Source organism: Protopterus annectens, chromosome 9.part0, assembly GCF_019279795.1.
Source record: "Protopterus annectens isolate FY-2018-M chromosome 9.part0, PAN1.0, whole genome shotgun sequence".
NCBI lineage: Eukaryota > Metazoa > Chordata > Ceratodontiformes > Protopteridae > Protopterus > Protopterus annectens.
The window spans coordinates 134,660,792-134,682,341 of NC_056743.1; the positions used below are offsets into that span (position 1 = coordinate 134,660,792).

The window sequence follows — 21,550 nt, forward strand, 5'->3', positions numbered from 1 at the left end:
AGGGGGGAGTCCCTGAGGGATGCTCTGATACACGATTGGCCCACGGGACTTCCTGCCATTCCCCTGATTCCACAATTCCTAAGGAAAGCTCTTTGGTTGAGATGCAAGGTGATCCTCATAGCCCCGTTCTGGACTTCACAAGTTTGGTTTGCCCTTGCTTCAGCCTCGCCTAGTATGCCTGCCGTGGATTCTGGATCCTCTTCCAGATTTGATTACTCACCCCTAAGGGTTGAGCTACCTGAATCTGTCCAATCTCAAGCTAACGGCTTGGTTTCTCCACTTTCGTTAGTTGCCAGGCAAGCTGTTCTCACCTCACCAGTTTGGGACATCATTCTTGCTTCTCATAAACCATCCACCAGAGAAGACTATATCAGGATAAATGAAAACGTTTCTCCACCTGGTCAGAGGATAACATGCTAGACCCATTTTCGGCTCCGGTGACTGCAGTGCTTCAATACCTGTCTAAGTTTTTTGATGATGGAGCTTCTGCCGCTATCATATGAGTACACCTGGTGGCGATTTCTAATTTCTACAATGGTCTAGATGGCAACTCTCTCATCTCCTTGTGTCTTTGTAAAGCTTTCCTCAAGGGAGCTTCTCACATCAGGCCTCCGTTTAGACAGCCTGTAGAACCTCACTTTAGTCCTTCAGTCCTTGACTCAACCCCCCCCTTTGAGCCCGCAGTGAAGAGCGACCTAAACTTCTTGTCCTGGAAATCCTTGTTTTTGGTAGCTATCACGTCAGCCAGGCGAGTTTCGTAGCTGCAGGCATTGTGTATCAAAGGCCCTATCTGGTCTTCCATAAAGACAGAGTATTACTCTGGATGAACCCATCCTTCCTGCCCAAAGTTGTTTCTGATTTTTCCATGAACCAGACCATTAACCTACCAATGTTCTTTCCAAATTCTTCCATTAAAGGAGAGTACTCCCTGCATTCCTTAGATGTACACAGGCAGCTGAGATTCTACCTAGAGAGGACCAAACCTATGCATAAATCTGATCAGCTTTTAATTTCCTTTTCTGGGCCTAGAATGGGAAGTCCTGTTTCCAAGGTTATGTTATCAAAATGGCCAAGGAACTGCATACATTTTATCTTTTGTCTCACAAAACCTATGCCTAAGGTTAAAGCCCATTCCACAAGCCCTATGGCAACATCTATAGCCTTCCATTCCAGAGCTTCCATGGATGACATTTGCACAGCAACCACTTGGGCTAAACCTCATACCTTTATCAGTCATTACAAATTAGGTTTGGTCTCCAGAGGGAGAGCTGCTTTCGGCTCAGTGGTACTCAGGAACATTCTTCCATAAGGGCCACCCATGGACCTCAAGGTAGCTTGGGATTTGTCCCATCAGTGGTGAATGGAAAGAATATTAACAACATCAGATAAAGAAGCTCTGTCTTACCATAACATTCCATCTGTGTTCTTGATCTTCATTCATTCATCACATCCCACCCTCCTTCTTGCACCAAAGGCTCCTGGGGGATGCTTTGGGTCCAAGTGGTATCCTAGGGTATTTGCGCATAAGTGGCCTCGGCTTTACTTCTCTATCTCTAGCAAACTCAATCGGAGGTAACAGGGAGAAGGGCATTCTGGGTAAAAGTTTAGCTCGAGAGTTTTTAGCTGGCGTGAACTTGATAATAGGCCAACTCGGTTCCTAGGGCTCGGAACTGAACCCATCAGTGATGAATGAAAGATCAACAACACAGATGGAACGTTATGGTAAGACATAACTTCTTTTTTTTTTGTTTGTTTGACAAAATATTTTAAACAAATTCGGAGTGTGGCAATGGGGTCTTGTGTAGCCCCTTCATTTGCAAATTTAGTGAGGTTGGTGAGAACAGGAAGTATTACCAAAATGTTCCTGTTTTAACAACATAGTTTTGCATCAGTGTTTTGTAGATCATCTACTTCTCATTGTAAATATAAGAACAGAGGACACCCACAAATTTGTTAGTGAACTCAATAATATTTCTGATTTTCTTGAATTTAAAATTAGTGGGTTTGGAAGGCAAATTCATTTTTTGGATGTTACGGGATTTAGAAAATAAAGACATTGATAGTAAAATCTATAGAAAAGAGATGTTCTTTAACAATTATTTACATTTTAAGAGTGGTTTTCCTGATTTTATGAAGAAAAGTATTCCGAGAGGGCAAATTATTCAAGTATCTCGTATGACCACTAAAGAAGGAGATTTCTTAAGTGAGATTGTTACTATACTTGAACTGTATAAAAATAGAGGGTACAAAGAAGAAATACTGTATGGGGCAGCTATGGAGATTTAAACTGAGAGAGAAACAAGTTTTAAACCAATTTTAAAAGGAGCTGATTTAAGTGGTAATAAAAAGGACAGTAACTTGGAGAGAGGTCCAGTGTTTATTCTTGATATGTCAGTTGACTCCAATGTTATTAAAACAATTATTAAAAATAAATGGAGAATTTTACAAGGTAATCATGATGTATGGGAGGTTGTAAAACAACAACCTAGTTTCACTTATCAAAAAACAAAAAGTTTTAAATGTTAGAAAAGCAAAATAATAAGAATGCCATGTACAGACAAGGAAATTGGTATGTATGGTATTTGTAGGTTTACTTATGTTACTAAATATGTGTTTATTGAAAAGGTAGATGTTACTATTTATTTAAAATAAAGATTCACATGCAAGTCTATTGGCTTAGTGTATATTGCAAAATCTTCAGGGTGTCCCAGTTATATTGGTATAAGGACTAAAGATAACAACATTGCTTTATACAAGCATTCAAAAATGTTTTCTAAATACAAAATGTTTTTATTTTCTGTTATTGAATGTGTACCACATGACTTAAGAGAAAGAAATTATAAAAATAAGTTGGAAACAGTTGAAGCCAAGTATCAAATTAGATTATGTGCTCACCAGTCACCGGGGTTAAATAAAAATATTAACCTTGTGTTTTTCAAAAGAAAAGAGACTAAAAATCTGAAGTTAAGTTTCTAGTTTGGTGGCTTTTATCATGTGAATTATTGACTAAGTGGAAAATTAGATGTTAATTATGATTGTTTAATTGTTTGCATTGGGACTGTATAAAAGAAGGGTGAATTTACGTTGATTTTATTCTGAAGAAGTCTGGTGACGAAAGCGTAAAAAATTTGTTTGATGCTAAAGTGCAGTGTTATTCTTTTCCAGTGGTCTTTGTGGTTTCAAGTTATTATTCCATTTACGTGTGCCTTTTGTTTCGAACTCTGATTTCTTGCCTGAGCCAAGTTACAGTGCCAAATAGGATGTCAGTTTTGAGTTATCCAGGAATGGACATCTGCCATTTTTAGTTGTAGATGTTTCTTAGGTTAATAGCATTGAGGGAAAGATCAGAGAGATTATTGGGAGGTTGGCTGGTTCTAGGGAAAAGAGAGTGTTGGGTAATGTTGTGTAGTTTTAGGGACAGAGTTAGGATAGATGTCACCACATAAATGAAGCTCACAAACAGCTTCCATGGAACCTGATAATATCCCAGGCTGTATTCTGCACCACGTCCAGCAAGAACTAGCTTTGCCATTTGAGCACCGTATTCAACCACAGCATAAGTACAGGCTTCATTCCAACAGAGTGGAGAACTGCCATTGTCATTCCCTTGCAGAAAGGTGGTGCCACTACTGACCCTGTAAACTATCACCCCATTAGTTTGACAAGTCTGATCTCTAAAGCCATACAGCGTATTATTATGGATCTCGTAAACAAGGACATAGGCATTCTCCAAGCACTGGACCCCGCCCAGTTCAGATTTGTCAATGGCAGATCTTGCCTGTTGAACCTGGCTGACTTCTTTGAGATGGTCACCAAGGCTCTTAATGAGGGAAAGTCAGTACATGCAGCTTACCTTGATTTGGCCAAGGCCTTTGACACAGTCCCTCACTCGGGCATCATCGAAAAGTTAACACAACTTGGCTTGAATCCCTGTCTCATCAGGTGAGTGGCCAACTGGCTCACTGATAGGACCCACAAGGTCAAAATAGGTCCCTCCACCTCTGACAGCAGACCTGTTACTAGTGGTGTTCCCCAGGGATCTGTCCTGAGACCCCTACTGTTTGGCATCTACTTCTCAGAGGGCCAGGCATAGACAAAAGGCCTGTGGCTGACCAAGTTTGCAGATGACTGTAAGTTGGGTGCGGTCATTGACTCCCCATATGATGATAACATACTGTAAGAAGGTCTCACAGCAACAAATGACTGGTGCCAATGTCATGGCTTTAAGTTAAATGCAAAAAAATGTATTTTCATACCATTTGGCAAAAACACAGCCCCTACTGATTACCACATTAACGGCATCCCCCTAAGCACACAATCTTTGGTGAGAGTCGTGAGTACTTAGGTTGACAATCTCACATTCAACCATCATGTAGCAGCAGTGGGTCAGAAAAACCTTTTACTTGGTTCATCTCATATGTAAGGGGATTGCATCCAGAAAAAAGGAGGTTATTGCGCGTCTGTACTCTTCCCTCATTAGGCCAGTAATTGAGTATACTGCCTCATTTGATATGTACCTCTCCAAACACCTGCACCAACTAGAAAGGCCACAGAAGTACCTCACAGAGAGAATCCATGGCCTCTAACACCGGTCCTATGTGGACAAGCTGAAATCACTATCACTCTATTCGTTATCATACATATTGCTCAGAAGTGATCTGTGTCTTGCTTAAAAGGCAATATCGGATCCTGCCCTTCTAGAGAATGCTCCATATCCGTTAGTCTCTTTGCACATTACCCACTCAAAAGGCCTAAATCTGATATGCGACATCAACGAAACCTGTTGGAGAGAGAAATTTGTGTCTCAGAGGCTGCCCTGTCCCTGGAATAAACTTCCCGTACATGTCAGAGTACCCCACTGACCCTCTTCAGGCGCAACCTTGAGTAGCTGGGAAACCACATATTTGTCCCATGGGTTCCACCTGTGTGCCTCATTGACAGGGACAACAGGAGCTGACTGAGGTTTTTTTTGGGGGATAAACTCTTGCCCTGGGGCCCTTACAAGCCTAGCCCATTACCCTATTAACCTCCTATGATCCTGTGAGAGCGAAGGCTGAGAAGTGAATCTTTCTTTTTATCCATGTCAAAAACATGTAATGAAGTGTTATGATTGGAGACCTGATTGTAGTTTTTTTTTTTTTTTTTAGTGCATGGGGTTTTGTGTACTAATAGTACAGGTGCTGACTTTGTGGGAACATGGGCGAAATTCTTGGCTAGGCTTATATGAGCCTCCAGGCCAATAGCCTAGTATCATACTATGAAACGAGACAGAAGTATTTGTTGAGGCATTTCAGTTTGAAACTGTCTTAGATTGTTTATTTGGTGGTAGTTTGTGAGTGCTATAGTGAGGTTTAAAAAAATTGGGGGATTTCTGTTAAAGGTTTCGGGAAGTAGTGATATGCATGTGGGAGGAGTTTAGGAGGAGCCTCAATGGGTTGGTTTGTGTATGTATAGTACTTGAACATTCGTAGCAAGTCATGTAAGCAAGAACTGAAAGTGCTATTAGAAGAGATAGTAGAGTAATCATTCTATTGCTTATGTTTAAAATTTCAGTTGTCAGCAGGTATTGGGAGCAGTTTGTTATAATAAGAAAAGAGTAGCTTGGTTGCTGAAGTGGAGAGAGAGACCATTTTAGAAAATGTTTATACTAGAGAACGTTTACTTTAGAGAAAAAAAGTTAGCAGTCCTTGGGTATATATTGTGTAGGTTTTGGTAAAGTTTGAATAATACTGTATTGGTAAGAGCCAAGAGGATTGTTATTAGATATTGAATATATTTAGGATTCATGTTTGAGTAAGATTTGCGAAGATGTAATTAACCTTAGTGGGTAAATGCAATTGGTCTTGGGGTACAGATTTAACGATTGATAGAGGTGGATAGGCTGTTAAGGGTAGAGTAGTGGTTAAGGTTAGGTTACAGAGTTAGGTGGTAGAAGACAGATTTGAGTGGAAGGGGAGCAAAGTGAGCACGAGTGTTAAGGCCAGTCAAAGCAGGCCCAACCCCACTGTACTGCCAACACTAACAAAATAAACAGTCAGTGAAGCCCAGGCTCTGAATATATATCCTGATTGGTTAAGAAGCCAAAAAAAATCAACAACTAATTGTAAAGATGATGCAGAAATTTAATGGAGGAGACTATGATAATAGCATCTATAGACTGGCATCTAAAGACATTAATTCAGAAGAGGGGACGGATGCAAATAGTAAGCTAATGAATTAAATCAAATGATGTTAAGTTGTCAATCTCGCCTTCATTCTTGCTGGATGGGTTCGGAGCCGATCCTCGGCTCCGACTCGGCACTTGCTTTAGCTTGAGAACTCCTTTTACCAGCTCGAAGCAACCCTATATCCCATGATGCAAGGCGGAACTACCTCAGATCTCGTTTGCCGCTTAGCGAAAGAGGTCTCCTTTGCCAGCTGAGGTAAGTAATTTTCTTGTTAAAAGAGAAAGCTTAGTTAGGGTTTTATTTCCCCCTTGTATCCATTTTTATAGTCTGAAGTGCGTTACAGCCCACCCTATTCCCTTATATTTCAAAACTTATTTCCTTTAGTGTAAAAAGTTTAGTTAGGCCTAAACCCCATTGGTTAATCCCTTCCTGTGTGTTGTGTGTTAGGGGATTAATTTTGTGTGTTTGTTGGGGTTTGTTTGTGACTTCCTCCTAGGATTATGTCTAAGGAAGGCAAGGTCTCAGGCTTCAAGAAGTGTGACTCGTGCTGTCAGAAAATGTCTCTGACAGACGGTCACACTTCTTGTGTTTACTGCCTGGGGCCTTTGCACCTGCAGGACTCCTGTGCTTTGTGTCACTCTTTTAGCCAGAGAGTCCTGCAGGAACAGAGGAATAAGCTTATCCTCCATGGCTTACTTAAGCCAGAAGGTTCTCCCTCTAAATCAGGGTCTGGGAAACCTTCTAAGCCACCGAAGGCTCAGGCATCAGTATCCAAGCCTCCTCTGGTGGCTCCGGCTCCGTCGGAGCCGAGATCGGCTCCGGCTGGAACCGATCTATCTACTTCAAAAGTAGTGGGTTCGGCACCGACTGGTTCCGACACCTTGTCTACTGTGGCCTTGTCGGCTCCGGCTGGAGCCGACACCTTATCCAGTATCGGAGCCGAGAAACCTTCGGCTCCATCTGGAATTCAGGGGACTTCAGCTCCGATGACTTCGTCCCGAAAGAGATCTCGGTCCCCTTCGTTGCAGAGTATCCACTCGGCTCCGGGGTCTCCTCTTTTGTCGGAGCGGAGCCATCGGAGCCGATCTTCGAGATCTTCCAGGCTGTCTGACCACGACTTAGAGAGGGTGGTAAGCAGGCTGTTGAAGTCGCAGGCACTGGCCCAAATGCTCCATAGCCCGTCTCAACAGACTTCGGCTATTGCCTCACCCCTTGAACTTCCTCCTCCGACTCCACACCAGAGTTCGGAGCCGGAGCTTCTCGGGACAGCGACTGTTTCGGCGCCGGAGCCGATACATCCTTCGGCTCCATCGTCCTCGGCTCCGGTCTCCTCCCTGGGGCCTTCCTTGGAGGGATCCGTCGCCGGGTTTCCTTGTCGGCTCCGAGAGGGCTAGTGGCATCGGACCCTTGTCCGACCCCGCTCTCCCTCTCGGGGCTTCGGCTTTGGTAAGCTCGGCGCCGACATCGGCCTCGGAGCCTTCCCTCTCAGTGGAGCCGGGAATTCCTGTATCCTCGGAGCGGGGATATTCCGGCCTCCCGGGGAGGGGAGCCTTTGAGGTGATGAGGAGTGTCCTGGCCTCTGAGCCAGGTCAACGGTCCATCCCTCTAGCTCCTCCCTCTTCAGTGCCTGTAGATGCCTCTTGCCAGCCTCTTGCTCTCAGGCCCAGGGATCCATCGCCCCAGGTTTCCCCATTGGGAATTTCCTCCTCTTCCGAAGTTTCTCCTGATCCAGCAGGTGAACCCCCTCGGAAGAGGACGTGTAAGAGGAAACACACAGACTCCCCCAAGTCTACTACATCGGATACCGACTTAGATGAGTCGGAGGGTTCCCCACGATCCCCCTCTGAGGATGTCTCCTTTTCAGACATCCTTGAGCTCCTCAAACAGAGGCAATATCGGATCCTGCCCTTCTAGAGAATGCTCCATATCTGTTAGTCTCTTTGCACATTACCCACTCAAAAGGCCTAAATCTGATATGCGACATCAACGAAACCTGTTGGAGAGAGAAATTTGTGTCTCAGAGGCTGCCCTGTCCCTGGAATAAACTTCCCGTACATGTCAGAGTACCTCGCTGACCCTCTTCAGGCGCAACCTTGAGTAGCTGGGAAACCACATATTTGTCCCATGGGTTCCACCTGTGTGCCTCATTGACGGGGACAACAGGTGCTGACTGAGGTTTTTTTGGGGGGGATAAACTCTTGCCCTGGGGCCCTTACAAGCCTAGCCCATTACCCTATTAACCTCCTATGATCCTGTGAGAGCGAAGGCTGAGAAGTGAATCTTTCTTTTTATCCATGTCAAAAACATGTAATGAAGTGTTATGATTGGAGACCTGATTGTAGTTTTTTTTTTTTTTTTTTAGTGCATGGGGTTTTGTGTACTAATAGTACAGGTGCTGACTTTGTGGGAACATGGGCGAAATTCTTGGCTAGGCTTATATGAGCCTCCAGGCCAATAGCCTAGTATCATACTATGAAACGAGACAGAAGTATTTGTTGAGGCATTTCAGTTTGAAACTGTCTTAGATTGTTTATTTGGTGGTAGTTTGTGAGTGCTATAGTGAGGTTTAAAAAAATTGGGGGATTTCTGTTAAAGGTTTCGGGAAGTAGTGATATGCATGTGGGAGGAGTTTAGGAGGAGCCTCAATGGGTTGGTTTGAGTATGTATAGTACTTGAACATTCATAGCAAGTCATGTAAGCAAGAACTGAAAGTGCTATTAGAAGAGATAGTAGAGTAATCATTCTATTGCTTATGTTTAAAATTTCAGTTGTCAGCAGGTATTGGGAGCAGTTTGTTATAATAAGAAAGAGTAGCTTGGTTGCTGAAGTGGAGAGAGAGACCATTTTAGAAAATGTTTATACTAGAGAACGTTTACTTTAGAGAAAAAAAGTTAGCAGTCCTTGTGTATATATTGTGTAGGTTTTGGTAAAGTTTGAATAATACTGTATTGGTAAGAGCCAAGAGGATTGTTATTAGATATTGAATATATTTAGGATTTATGTTTGAGTAAGATTTGCGAAGATGTAATTAACCTTAGTGGGTAAATGCAATTGGTCTTGGGGTACAGATTTAAAGATTGATAGAGGTGGATAGGCTGTTAAGGGTGGAGTAGTGGTTAAGGTTAGGTTACAGAGTTAGGTGGTAGAAGACAGATTTGAGTGGAAGAGGAGCAAAGTGAGCCCGAGTGTTAAGGCCAGTCAAAGCAGGCCCAACCCCACTGTACTGCCAACACTAACAAAATAAACCGTCAGTGAAGCCCAGGCTCTGAATATATATCCTGATTGGTTTAGAAGCCAAAAAAAATCAACAACTAATTGTAAAGATGATGCAGAAATTTAATGGAGGAGACTAGGATAATAGCATCTATAGACTGGCATCTAAAGACATTAATTCAGAAGAGGGGACGGATGCAAATAGTAAGCTAATGAATTAAATCAAATGTTATCCTTTCCCCAGATAGTATTGTTGTCCATCAGTTCCATCTGAGTGCCTGCTACTATCTAGTGCAGAATATCTTGGCATACTTTAACTATGTGCATACCACATACAGAAAAGACTTCTACAATTATATCTACAACACAGTAGGTTAAAGTCAGTTGCTTGGCTGTTGACTGATTAGGTTGGGTACACAGCAGCCATTTGTAGTTATAGCACTTAGAATCAGTTTGGCTGTTTTCTGTTGCTAGGATTAAGGACAATGTTATAAGCAGGCAGAGCTGCACAGTTTATAACTGGGACATACTAAACCATATCCAGCTGGGCAGGAGTTTTTCTTTTTTTTTCTTTTTTTGTTTAAAAGAAATTGGAATAAAAAGCAATAAATGATTTACTAATAAAAGAAAATAACTAATAAACTTCATTGCAGGGTTAAAATAATCAATGCATAACATAATGCTTTAAGGGATGCCCAAAAGGTCAACTCTGACTTGGTTGCCTAGTCTGGGAAGGTAGTTGATCCCATAGAACTGGGACAAGGCATACAGAAAAATTATTTCCAGTCCTGCTCTGGGAACAACTTGCAACCTGAGACCTGATGATTTGACTGTTTCAACTGGGAAATAAGGCACCAGTAACAAAAAGGGATCAGTACTGGCAACTGCCAGTACAGAGTAACAGAGCCAGTTATGAAACACTAGGAACATTACTAAACAGTGCTGATAATGCAACCCCCTCCAATAAAGATAAACATAACACTGATATTACTTTTGTTTTGGGACCAGAAAAAATGTATTCTGCAAATACAGGAAGCTGAGCAGAAAGACTCCAAGAGCATTTTAATTAAAATACCCAAAATATGTCATATTTTGGTTCTGTTCACTTGAAGAATATTTTATGACATTGATGCAGGTACCATTTATTTAACAGCTGTTTGTACTGTTGAATTTTGACTACACCCCTTTTTGCTTATTAATATCAAAGTATTAAGAGGATATATGAGTGACTGAAGGCAACAATTAAAGTGGGGGTGTTGAACAGATGAACCAAGCAGGGGGTGTCCTCTTTCCTGTTTGTTATTTGCATTACATTTAGAACCATTGGCAAAGAAAATAAGTGACATAGAAATTCAAGGATATAGTTAGTATAGTAATCAAGAAAAGTTGGCTTTGTTTGTAGGCAGTATTATTTTGTACTGATAAAACCAGAAAAGGACATGCTGTGGAACATTCATAGACAAAGTCTTTTCAGGATATAAAATTAATGAAGACCAAACAAAGGTAGTAGCTGTAAACTATGTATCCACAAGAGAGAGTGGGATTTTAGATGCAGATCCTGAAGGAGAACAACAGCCATACAGAATATTATAAAGTAGCAGAAAGTATTTTAAGAACTAAGCCTACATGAGAATGGAGAAAAGAGATTCTGACAATAGCAGAAATGTGCAAGAAACAGCAAAAGTCCAGATAAAACTCCACAGATTTATTACAGACAGTTAAGCACTTTCATCCCTAAGTGGGACTTCTTCAGAACTGCCATTATTAAACCACAAGCCATGTCTACTTGGTCCACCATTGAGACCAATCGTGGATGGTAATAGAAATAAGACACACCACATAGCAAATTCTTGAATGATTTACTTAATGACTCTGTTCCCAAGTCGCCACAAATATGTTGGGATTCTTGGGACTTTTTGAGCAAAATTGCTAATATTGAGTTTAGTGCAGACTGTTCCTTTAAGCCCAAACTATAACTTACTTAATTACTTTCCAGAGTCTGGAATTAGGTTAAATGATACTTTGAAATACTTGGGTATCTTTTTTTTTTTTTTTTTTTTTGTCATGACCAAAAAAGTTTTACTAGATTAACTTAATGAAACTTTGGACAACAACTGAACAGGATATCCTCAGATGGAACACATTAAAATCTCCTCTATTGTCCAAGGTGGCCATTATTAAAATGAATATACTACCCAGATTACTGTTTTAGTTTACTGCAACTAATGTAATAATACCTAAAAAAAAATTTCAAAACCTTAAATGTAAATCTTGCAGAATTTCTTTGGGAACCCAAATCAATCCATATTAGCTATCAAAAATTGATTTATCCAAAAAGATTGGTGGTTTGGGTCTACTGGATTTTAAACTCTGTTACAACATAATAAATGCTACCAGTAGAATAATAACAATCTCTGATTATTGTCCAACTAAAACAAAATGGAGCCCTATTTGGGTAAAAATATGGTATAATCTAGTAAATGGTTTCAAAATCAGTTATAAGGCCCTACCCTTCCTTAGTAAAGAAAATATGGATAGAATCAAACTAAATAATTGCCTAAAATATGATAACTATCTTGCAAAATATTATCGAATTACTAAATCTAACATGTCCTTTTAACCACTCCACCTCACTCTAAATCTTACATTAAATAATTCTATGTTAAACCCGAGCAACCCATTAATAAGAGAAATTAAATAGATATTTATTACTGTAAAAAAATTACTAATGATCTCAAAACTGCATTAAACCTTCCTAAAAGCTATCTAGTTATACTAAGATTAAAATAAATGACATCAACCCTATTAGATCATGTATATATATATATATATATACACACACACACACACACAATAATATAAATCTCTGTAAGGAGCTATGGAATATGTTTATATTTAAAAAGAAAATGCTAATATGTATAAATTAATTACAGCTATTAAATATCAAGATAATATCATATACTCGGACTGTTGGTCCAGGATGTAACCTGCAATTTAATGTAACCAGAAATCTTAATCAGTTCAGCTTTTTTTTTAAAAACTAATCCCTTTAAAAAAACTCATGTGTACCCAATTCGTGATAGTTAATAACGCCTGTTTAATTCCTTTCAAACTCAAAAATATATTATTCCACATCCTCTCCTGTCTATACTGTCAAGACCAAAGAGCTGACATTTTGCATATATTCTGGAGCTGTAAATGTTCATGTAAGTTATGGTGCTCACTAAGGGCCAGACTTGAAAAATGGGATACGAAAAGCCTATTTATTTTATTTATTTAAGTTTGATGACCGGGGAAGTCAATTGGGCCATAAAGAGCCCTTTTTCAGTGGAGGCCCGGGGAGAAAAGCTCCAAATATTGCAAGTTACATATTACGTTACAAAGAATAACAAAGATTTGTACAGAACAATTTAAAACATTTACAGAAATATAATGCATTATGTAATAAGCTTTTAGTGAGTTAACATTTAAACAGAAGATTACTAGCCCTTTTGGAGGTTGGGTAAACTGAACATTTGCAGAAAAAGACATTTTTGCCAAATAAGCTCTTTGTAAGTAAATATTAAACAAGTAGCTACTAGCCCTTTTCAGGTTAGGTGGACCATTTTGCATGGAGAGAGTACCAGAAAATTGGATTATGGAAAGTATAGTATATTAGATAGAGAGAAAAATCAGTCCCTGGTAGGGCGAGACTGTTTTAGGTTGAGATGAAGCAGTAGAATTGGTACTACTACATAAGACTACTGTGTCTTGAGAATTTGGGTTTTACACATTCCCCCTGTGGGTCTCATAAATTAATAGTTAGCAACCAAAGCAAATGCTGTTATTACATACAGCTGTGGAAAACACTTCCTGACCACATACTCCAATAATTTCAACTAGACACATTTACATGTTAAGCTGTGTTAACAAAAAGAAGTTTTATTACTAAAGTCTTGTTTTTATGCTTATCACATGCTGAAGAAGTTATTTGATAGTTCTTCATGAAAATCCAAATAAAGATATTGGGGAAAAAAAGAAATCAATCAGTTTATGTAATGTTGAATTGATAGTTGTATAAAAGAATATATGTGATGTATAATTTCTGTATTTGAATGTGTGTGTGAGCATGCCTGTATATATGTTTGTCTGTGTATATATAGATATGTATATATATATATATTTGTGTGTGTGTGTGTATGTGTGAAACCATGCCTGTTTGTGTCTATCTAGCTGTGTGCATATATATATATATATATATATATATATATATATATATATATATGTGTGTGTGTGTGTTGCCTTTGCCTTAAGTGATAATTCAAGAAAGGTGTTAAAAAACAATATTTCAAAGTAATACAAAAAGCTGCATCATCATACCAGAAACTGATCCTGACTTCACAGTGGATCTTAGGATCCATAAACTTCTGCTAAACCTAAAGTGAAGGAACCATAATCAGTACCTGCAAGGAAAAGAAAAAAAAGGACCACCACCACCCATGCCTTCTGATTAATGCAAAGACTTCTGTCACAGTTGAACCAGAATAGGAACATATATAGATATTTCATCTCAGTCTTCTGGCTGTCCCCAGAAGATATGTAATATTTGTGGAAACAGTTAACTAAATGGGAGAGTGCTGTCTTTGGCCTTCTTGTTAACCACATAGTAGTCCCTTTTATCAAAGGCCCAGTGAGATAAGCTCCCAAACAGTTTATTCATTTATTGGATTCGTTTACTGGGATGGTCCGACTGAGTAAACAAGCTGACCCTTTTTAGCTGTGGCCTGGGGAGAAAAGCTCGAAATAAAACAAGTGAACAGTAAAACAATAATTAATACATTTTAGACAAAAAGCATAAATACATTTTAGGTCAGTATAAGCTGGTAACAGTTTGATGGTTTATTTTACACCTGATACGGACGTAGTACACAGTAGAATAAAAATGTCATACAGTTTTACATTTGAACAATAAAATGAATACATATTTATGATTGGTATATAATGCAGTTTGTTACAAAGCTTTATAACAGAAAGTATTTTGAGTGTTGTGAGCCATTTAGAAAGTAGATAAAAAGTATAGGATAAATAAAGTGATGCAAACTGTAGGGCTGTACGTACAAAGTATTCTTTTACATAATCTCTATATTAGCAGTACAAGCTTCAAAGTGATGATATAAATTACAAATATAATGAGAATTGTAAGCAATTGTTAGTGGGCAGTGATTCAGTTTTGTAGTGATTCCTTTCAGGAACAGGAAAAAAAATAAATTTCACTGTTTAAGTATTATCAAATTAGTTTGAAAAGTTTAAGTTTATTGTAAAACGGGGAAGTGTTTACTGCAGACACACTTCCCTGTCAGTCAAAAAAAGGCTCAATGGGAAAAAAAAACAAAAGTTGCTAGGAATACTATCTGTATATGACTGCCTTGTAAACCAACCAGCATTTCAGAGAATGATGGTATGAGACCAGCACTGACCTTCTTAGGGATAAGAGCAGAGTCTGATGAAAACTGTAGCCAGAAAAAAAGAGCATGAAATATGGGTAAATTCAGAAGGTATGATATGCAGCTAGAACAAGCTCTTTTAGAAGATCTGCTGGTAATAAGTGCCTTATACAGCATGGTGAGTGTAACAGTACTTTATCCAACTCTCAGAGCACTAACTGTGACAGAGTGAAGGATCTCACATGAACTGCTGAAAGTCATGTTCTCTAATGAGGTTACTTCTGAAAAAGGCTTAAGTACCATTCCAAGCAAATATATTCCCACAATCAGTTGGATTTTCCATTTGGTGTCAGTGTAGGTCTATAAATGTAAACAATTTCAGTTTGTCAAGCATTATAGTACGTGGCATCTTTAACATAGGTTTGGCTTATTCATCTTTTAAAGTACAACTTTCAACCACTAATAGCTAAAACAACCTCCTTACTTTAGTATGCTAACTCCACATTTGCCCAAATACCAAGAAATGACGAAAGCCAAATGCGCGCACACAGGGAGCTACTGATGGCAGTGAAATTAAATTCATCCTGGCAGGGTTGTCCTGTGTGAAACTCTGATTGCATAGTTGAATATTGGAAGATGATATTGACCAGCTTATGTCTCTTCCAACTTCACCTAGGAGCAGCATAATCGTGACTACATAGTAACTTTTGTGTACATAGACAATGATTAAACAGTTTTTAAAAGGCATTTTACGTTTTAAGATCTTCTAGGCACCCAGTGGCTTTACTCTGCATTCTGTGATTTATAGTAGAGAAACTATCTTTATACCCTTTGAGCCATTTCGTTTTATTTACTTAGAAGTTTTGTGTCTTGGAAAATTCTCTCTCAAGTTGTTCATACTTCACTGTAAGGATTTCCAAATTCTGTGCTTTACCATGTAAACACTCTTACGTCCGCAAATAAGGTGCATCATTCAGAACAAATCCTCCTTTATTCCTAGGATGATCTCTCAATTTGCCTTGAATAAGTGCATTCAGCTGCCAATTTTTAGCTCCCGCAAGAAAGTAAAAATTAATTTATTTCACACTGCTTGGATAATCACTGAGCTCAGAGAATATATCAGCACAGAACAAAACTCATTATACAGACTGATCAGTTTTCACTCCTGCATAAAGAAAAACAAGATCAGATAGTAAAACGGGCATTAAGTGGTTAGCTGATAGTGTTTTTTCTATTCTAAATATGAGACATTACCTGGAGAGGTTAAAGCCAGTGTAATGGACAAACAACTGCAACCTTCTTCAGGAATATATCTGCTTAGAAAATCTGAGTGTGTACAATATGGTCATCTGTTTACTCCTTTTCAGAGCAATGCAAACAGGATGCCTTATCTAGGGGCAGAGCAGGATTTGCCTCTGGGCACTTGCAGGGAATGGTATAGAGTAACAACAATTGCACAACGTAATTACATTTCTTGGTAGACTTCCAGTTCGTATACCAGACTTATGTGCAAGTTATCTTACGCTATTCATAATACACGTGTGATAACTCAGCATAGCAGTTGGTATTTGAAGAGTAGGATCGTTGCAGCTGGCTGGATTCCCTCCCTCCTTTTGTCGTTGCTGCCGGCTGGATTCCCTCCCTCCTTTTGTCGTTGCTGCTGGCTGGATTCCCTCCCTCCTTTTGTCGTTGCTGCTGGCTGGATTCCCTCCCTCCTTTTGTCGTTGCTGCTGGCTGGATTCCCTCCCTCCTTTTGTCGTTGCTGCTGGCTGGATTCCCTCCCTCCTTTTGTCGTTGCTGCTGGCTGGATTCCCTCCCTCCTTTTGTCGTTGCTGCTGGCTGGATTCCCTCCCTCCTTTTGTCATTGCTGCTGGCTGGATTCCCTCCCTCCTTTTGTCGTTGCTGCTGGCTGGATTCCCTCCCTCCTTTTGTCGTTGCAGCTGGTTGGATTCCCTCCCTCCTTTTGTCGTTGCTGCTGGCTAGATTCCCTCCCTCCTTTTGTCGTTGCAGCTGGCTGGATTCCCTCCCTCCTTTTGTCGTTGCTGCTGGCTGGATTCCCTCCCTCCTTTTATTACTATGTGCATGTTGGCTATTGTAACTACCTCTGTACACAGTTGTATTTTGTTTTTAACAAATGTGTGTTCACTGCATTTTACAGATTAGTTGAACTTGGTGTGAATATTGATTGCGTAGATTTTCACATGAAATCTTTAATATTACCTCTGTGTTTCTGTGACTGCTATAGCTTACTAAGAGGAACATATGTTTTTACAGTATCTCTGCCCTGGGGGGGTCTGTGAGTGTGTGTGCTAGTGCACTCTTTTGTATAGTGTAAAACAGATATGTACATATAGATTTAAATAGATATGTTGCATGCCAAGACTGTGATGCACCCTCAAAATATCTGTCTTTAGATTTGCAGGAGACTCATTCCTCTTCATTCAGTAAAGAAAGAATATCTTTGGTGGATGGATCGTGACAGTCTGTCCGAAGAATTGCCCCTGCTTAGTCCAGCAGTAACACTACAGCTGACAATATGCTGTTAGTGTTTTCTTTGTGGAGCTCACTTCAACACTCTCTCAGAACCAGTAGCTAATATCATCATAAACGTTCTGTTCACATTGATTGGAAAGAAACAAACGCATTAATGAGCATTGATGGCATTTCAGGGCACTGTCTGTATGGGTCACCATCAACCCAGGCAACATTACAGATCATGTGGTACATCAGCAGGAATGTGGGAACCAGAGCTTTCTGTCTCTGTGAAGGGGAGACTTGATCTGGAACAGGAACACTAAACATTGCGTCTACCAAGGCTGCATAACCAGGTTCCCTCAGAAGGAACATATTTATGGCTTATAAATAGAAACTCGAGCCACAGACTTTTCAGGACATTGACCAAGTATGAGGCATGCCAGAAGTGGAGCTTTGTTCCACACACCAAACTTTACTTCCTCTGTTTTATCTCTCAGTTTGAGAAAAATATGCTGTTTTCCCCCCATGGAACAAAACTTTGTTTTTATGCCTTCTGTCCAGTCTTACTAATTCAGAAAGTGTTCATCAAAACAAAACAGGACAAAGATAAACTGACACATAACTGCCTTCTGGCCAAAGACAACTATGGTTGTTTCTTTTGAAGAAACTAAGCAATCTTCTTCCGTGACCTTTGCCTCTCTAGAAGTATTTACTAATTTAGCAGCATGACAAAGTTCTGCATCCCAATCTAAAAGCATCAAGTCTTTCAATATGAAGGACAGAATTTGAATATGTAGCAGTGATTTCTTTGTATCCTATCCTTAAACATCCTAAAGGAAGCAAGAAAACCAACCAAAGGAAGCACTGCCTTCAAAAATGTGAAAGAATTGTTTCTTTGAATGCTACAAAAGGCCTGTTAAATTGCCCAATGACAGCAGTCTTGGATTGTGTGCACCATTTGTTTGAATACACCTTAGTATATCCATCAATCAGAGAACATGCTTCTGCTATTTCCATTAGTGTTCCAGCCTCTCCACTGACAGCATGAAACTCAACCCTGGGATGTGAACATCGTGTTGGAAGAGCTTAGCTGTACCTCCATTTCAAGCAGACACAGTGTACATTAAGCACTTTTTTACTGGAAAACAGTTTTCTTGGTAGTTCAGCCTCAGTCTGAGGAATTTCAGATTACAAGCCTTGAAGTGCAAGCCACTTTGCACTGTTTTTGGTAAGGAGAGGGTGTCACTAATGATTATTCCATCTTTCACACCCATGGTACTCTTCGTAACATCTCGATTGAAGTGTGATGAAGCACCCAAGTTAGGACGTGCTTACTATTTTATTTTGTTTGATACACTTTTATACCTGAGCCGTGTTTGTTACCTTGACGTCTTTTTTGGATATACATTTCTCAGTTATACCGAGAGGTACTTTATCCCCTGGTACATCCTTTATTTGATTTTCTCTTTTGAAAAGTGAAAAGAGAGCCTTCATGTAACTAAGTTTTTTTTTTCCAAATTGACTGGCTCTCTGCATTGCCTGTTAATTTGATAAGTACAGTAAACCTTTGCATGGCCACTATTATAGCTCATTCCACTAAGGCAGTAACAGTTTGCCTCCCAGGGGCATCCAAGTACTGCTTGAGATTACACTTAAATGCTGTGGTTTACTATTACTGTGACCCTCCTGTAAGATGATAGCAGAGTTGTCTAAAGTACTTACCATTACAGTGGACTTCAAGGTTAGGGTACTTGAACACTAAGGATTTCTTCCATCTGTTGGACTTGCACATAACTTGCATTTTATTATGGTTGCTATGCATGGAGAAAGTGTTTCCATCATTTGTGGCATGCTGATTTATGCCCTTTATTCACCCCTACATTGGATATCTGTCTACTGCAAATGCTTCACTCGGGCTTCCAAGTTCAAAGAAGCAGAAGCGGCGCTAGGGTGGGGAGTATGGGGCAACATCCCAGGTGCAAGGTGTTAGGAGCAGTAATCACGAGATGGTGATCTGTTTTTTTTTTATTATTTTTATTCCTCATGTAAACATGAGAGCAGAACTCAGCAGAGAAGGGCTGATGAGGGCAGGACAGAGCAGAGGAGTGCCAAATCGGAGAACAGAACTTTTTCCCTTTTTGTTTGCCCCTCAGCTTATTGAAGGGTGCCAGATCGGGGAGTGGCACTGAGCACCAGATGAGCCAAGTATGGCTCTGCAAGGATGAAACGTGCCAGTGCTTGAATGTATATGGGAGAGTTGTGCTGCCTATATTAGCGCTTTTGCAGGCTTGAGATGAGCATTGACACTCACAAGGAAGATGGACATTAGTGGAAAAATCTAGCCAGGCTACAGAAAGTGGGTAAACCCAAGGATAATGATTTATTGTTGCAGCCCTCTCCCTTTGGAGAATTACTGCTGTGATGAATACTGTACTGTAGTTTTCAGTCCCACCTCTGCAAGGTTGAACCCGATTGCTCCTCTCCATGCGTCCGTCAAGTTTCTTCGTTGCATAATAAACATATTGTACTGTCAATATATGCTATAAATAATTGCTTCTTGTTTTATTCTGCTCCTGTCTTGTTGCATGATTTGCACATGTATTGTCAGAGTTCCCGTAGCTTTCAAGAAGAAATGATTTCCAGTATTTGAGTCTGATATTTTATAGGATGTTCCCAGATAGCATTTAGGCTATCCAGCTGCTTGTTTGGGTTGGCATACTGATGAGCAAACAAAAGCATCTTGACCTTATAATTACATCTGAAAATGGGGGAAATATTCTGTAACACTGTCCACAAGAAAAGGGGATGTTACTGTTTTTCTTTCATAGGAAGTAAGTGCAACACTGAGCCAGCTATGAAATAATTCATTTGGGGATTTCTTAAGGTAAACTAAAATCACAGAAATGCTGTCAAAATAAGTCATGTCAGAAAATGTCACTTGTTTCAGTTGATCGCATTCTTTTTTTCCCACTATGCCTTAATCTTTCTGTTTTAGAGATGATTGCGTTCTTTTTTCATGGTGTCATAAGCATGCGTATCGGTTAAGTATGTGTGATTGTAAGAAACATAATGATCTTGATGATTTTCTGCTTGCTAAGGCTTATATTGAGCAAAAAGTTCAGAATATGCAAATTCGTAAAAGAAAATCACACCTCAGTGATTGAGTTGCAGTTCACAGAGCAAGCCTTTTGTTTATCCATTTTAAGCCTTACATTACTGCATCTGATTGTAGCCACTGATGCAAATTCGTTGAAGGTCAGATACTTGCATATTTCATAGTACATTATGTCACTGAAAATATGCATAGCTCCAAAGGCAACACAGCATCACCTGACTGATTATACAAAGTAAAATGCATCCAAGTTCTGCTTTTTACAAAGCTGCATATAAGGATTATGAAAATAACTTTTATGCATGCAGAATTATAGAACAATTGTTGAAAGATGCACTTCTGAGATATTTAAATTTCCACTTAACTGTTTCATTAAATTGAAGCACGACCTAACAAATTCTTGCTGCTGGATATTTAAAAACAGTGTTTAATAGCATTTCATATCTCATTTTGAAACGTATTAGAATTTCATTAAAGAAATACAGTGATAACCACACGCACTAGGCTTGTGTTTGTCATGATGAAATAGATTCAGCTAAAAGGGAAAAAAATCCATGGCATTTTAATTAATGCATTATCATTAACGTATACTGAAGTGTGACCATCTAATTTTCAGTTGCCTAAAATGATTAAGAAAGTTAAATATATGGTATAGCTGTCAAAATTAGTTTAATCTCTGTTTATGCCATATATCTTAACACATTCTGTAGGGAAATGTAATGAGTCGTGGAAAGTGTTACTGTGTCTGAAAGCTTTTTTTTTTTTTTTAATAAGCAGAAATGATCCCCCACCTCCACCACCATCCACTGGGAGTGGCAGTAGAAGGTATGATGAGCCACCAATGGCTAATGGACCATGGTGAGGAAGGTATGTATACTAAAAGGTTCCTTCTGCATAGAACATCTTTCCTCTTTCATTTAATGATTAATTTGGTTGTAATCAGTATATGCCTGTCTGTCATTTTTTTTTCATTCCTTTTTCATTGGTTAAAGTGTGATAAATTAAGTTGTTGTGTCATGTTTTCTTCAGTAGTGCATTCGTTTTAATGTTTTTTTATTTGATAGGTGGTGTATGTATTACAATTACGAAAAATTTCAGTCTTTATCTGTACTTGAAAATGATATTTCATCAGGAGGGAATTATTTCTCCTCTTTATCCAT

General features: G+C 39.4%; 1 protein-coding gene across 3 annotated transcripts in view; it reads left to right on the top strand.

Moving 5' to 3' along the window:
• Positions 1-21,550, top strand: part of TRIM44 (tripartite motif containing 44) — a 1,245,326-nt gene that overhangs the window by 1,143,912 nt on the left and 79,864 nt on the right. For 2 of the 3 annotated variants that reach the window (XM_044082660.1, XR_006366200.1), the window contains exon 5: positions 21,165-21,257. In XM_044082660.1, coding sequence (XP_043938595.1) covers positions 21,165-21,252 — 88 coding nt within the window. In that variant the 3' untranslated portion in view covers positions 21,253-21,257. The remainder of the gene's footprint in view (positions 1-21,164; positions 21,258-21,550) is intronic. The other variant, XM_044082661.1, reaches the window with a different exon arrangement.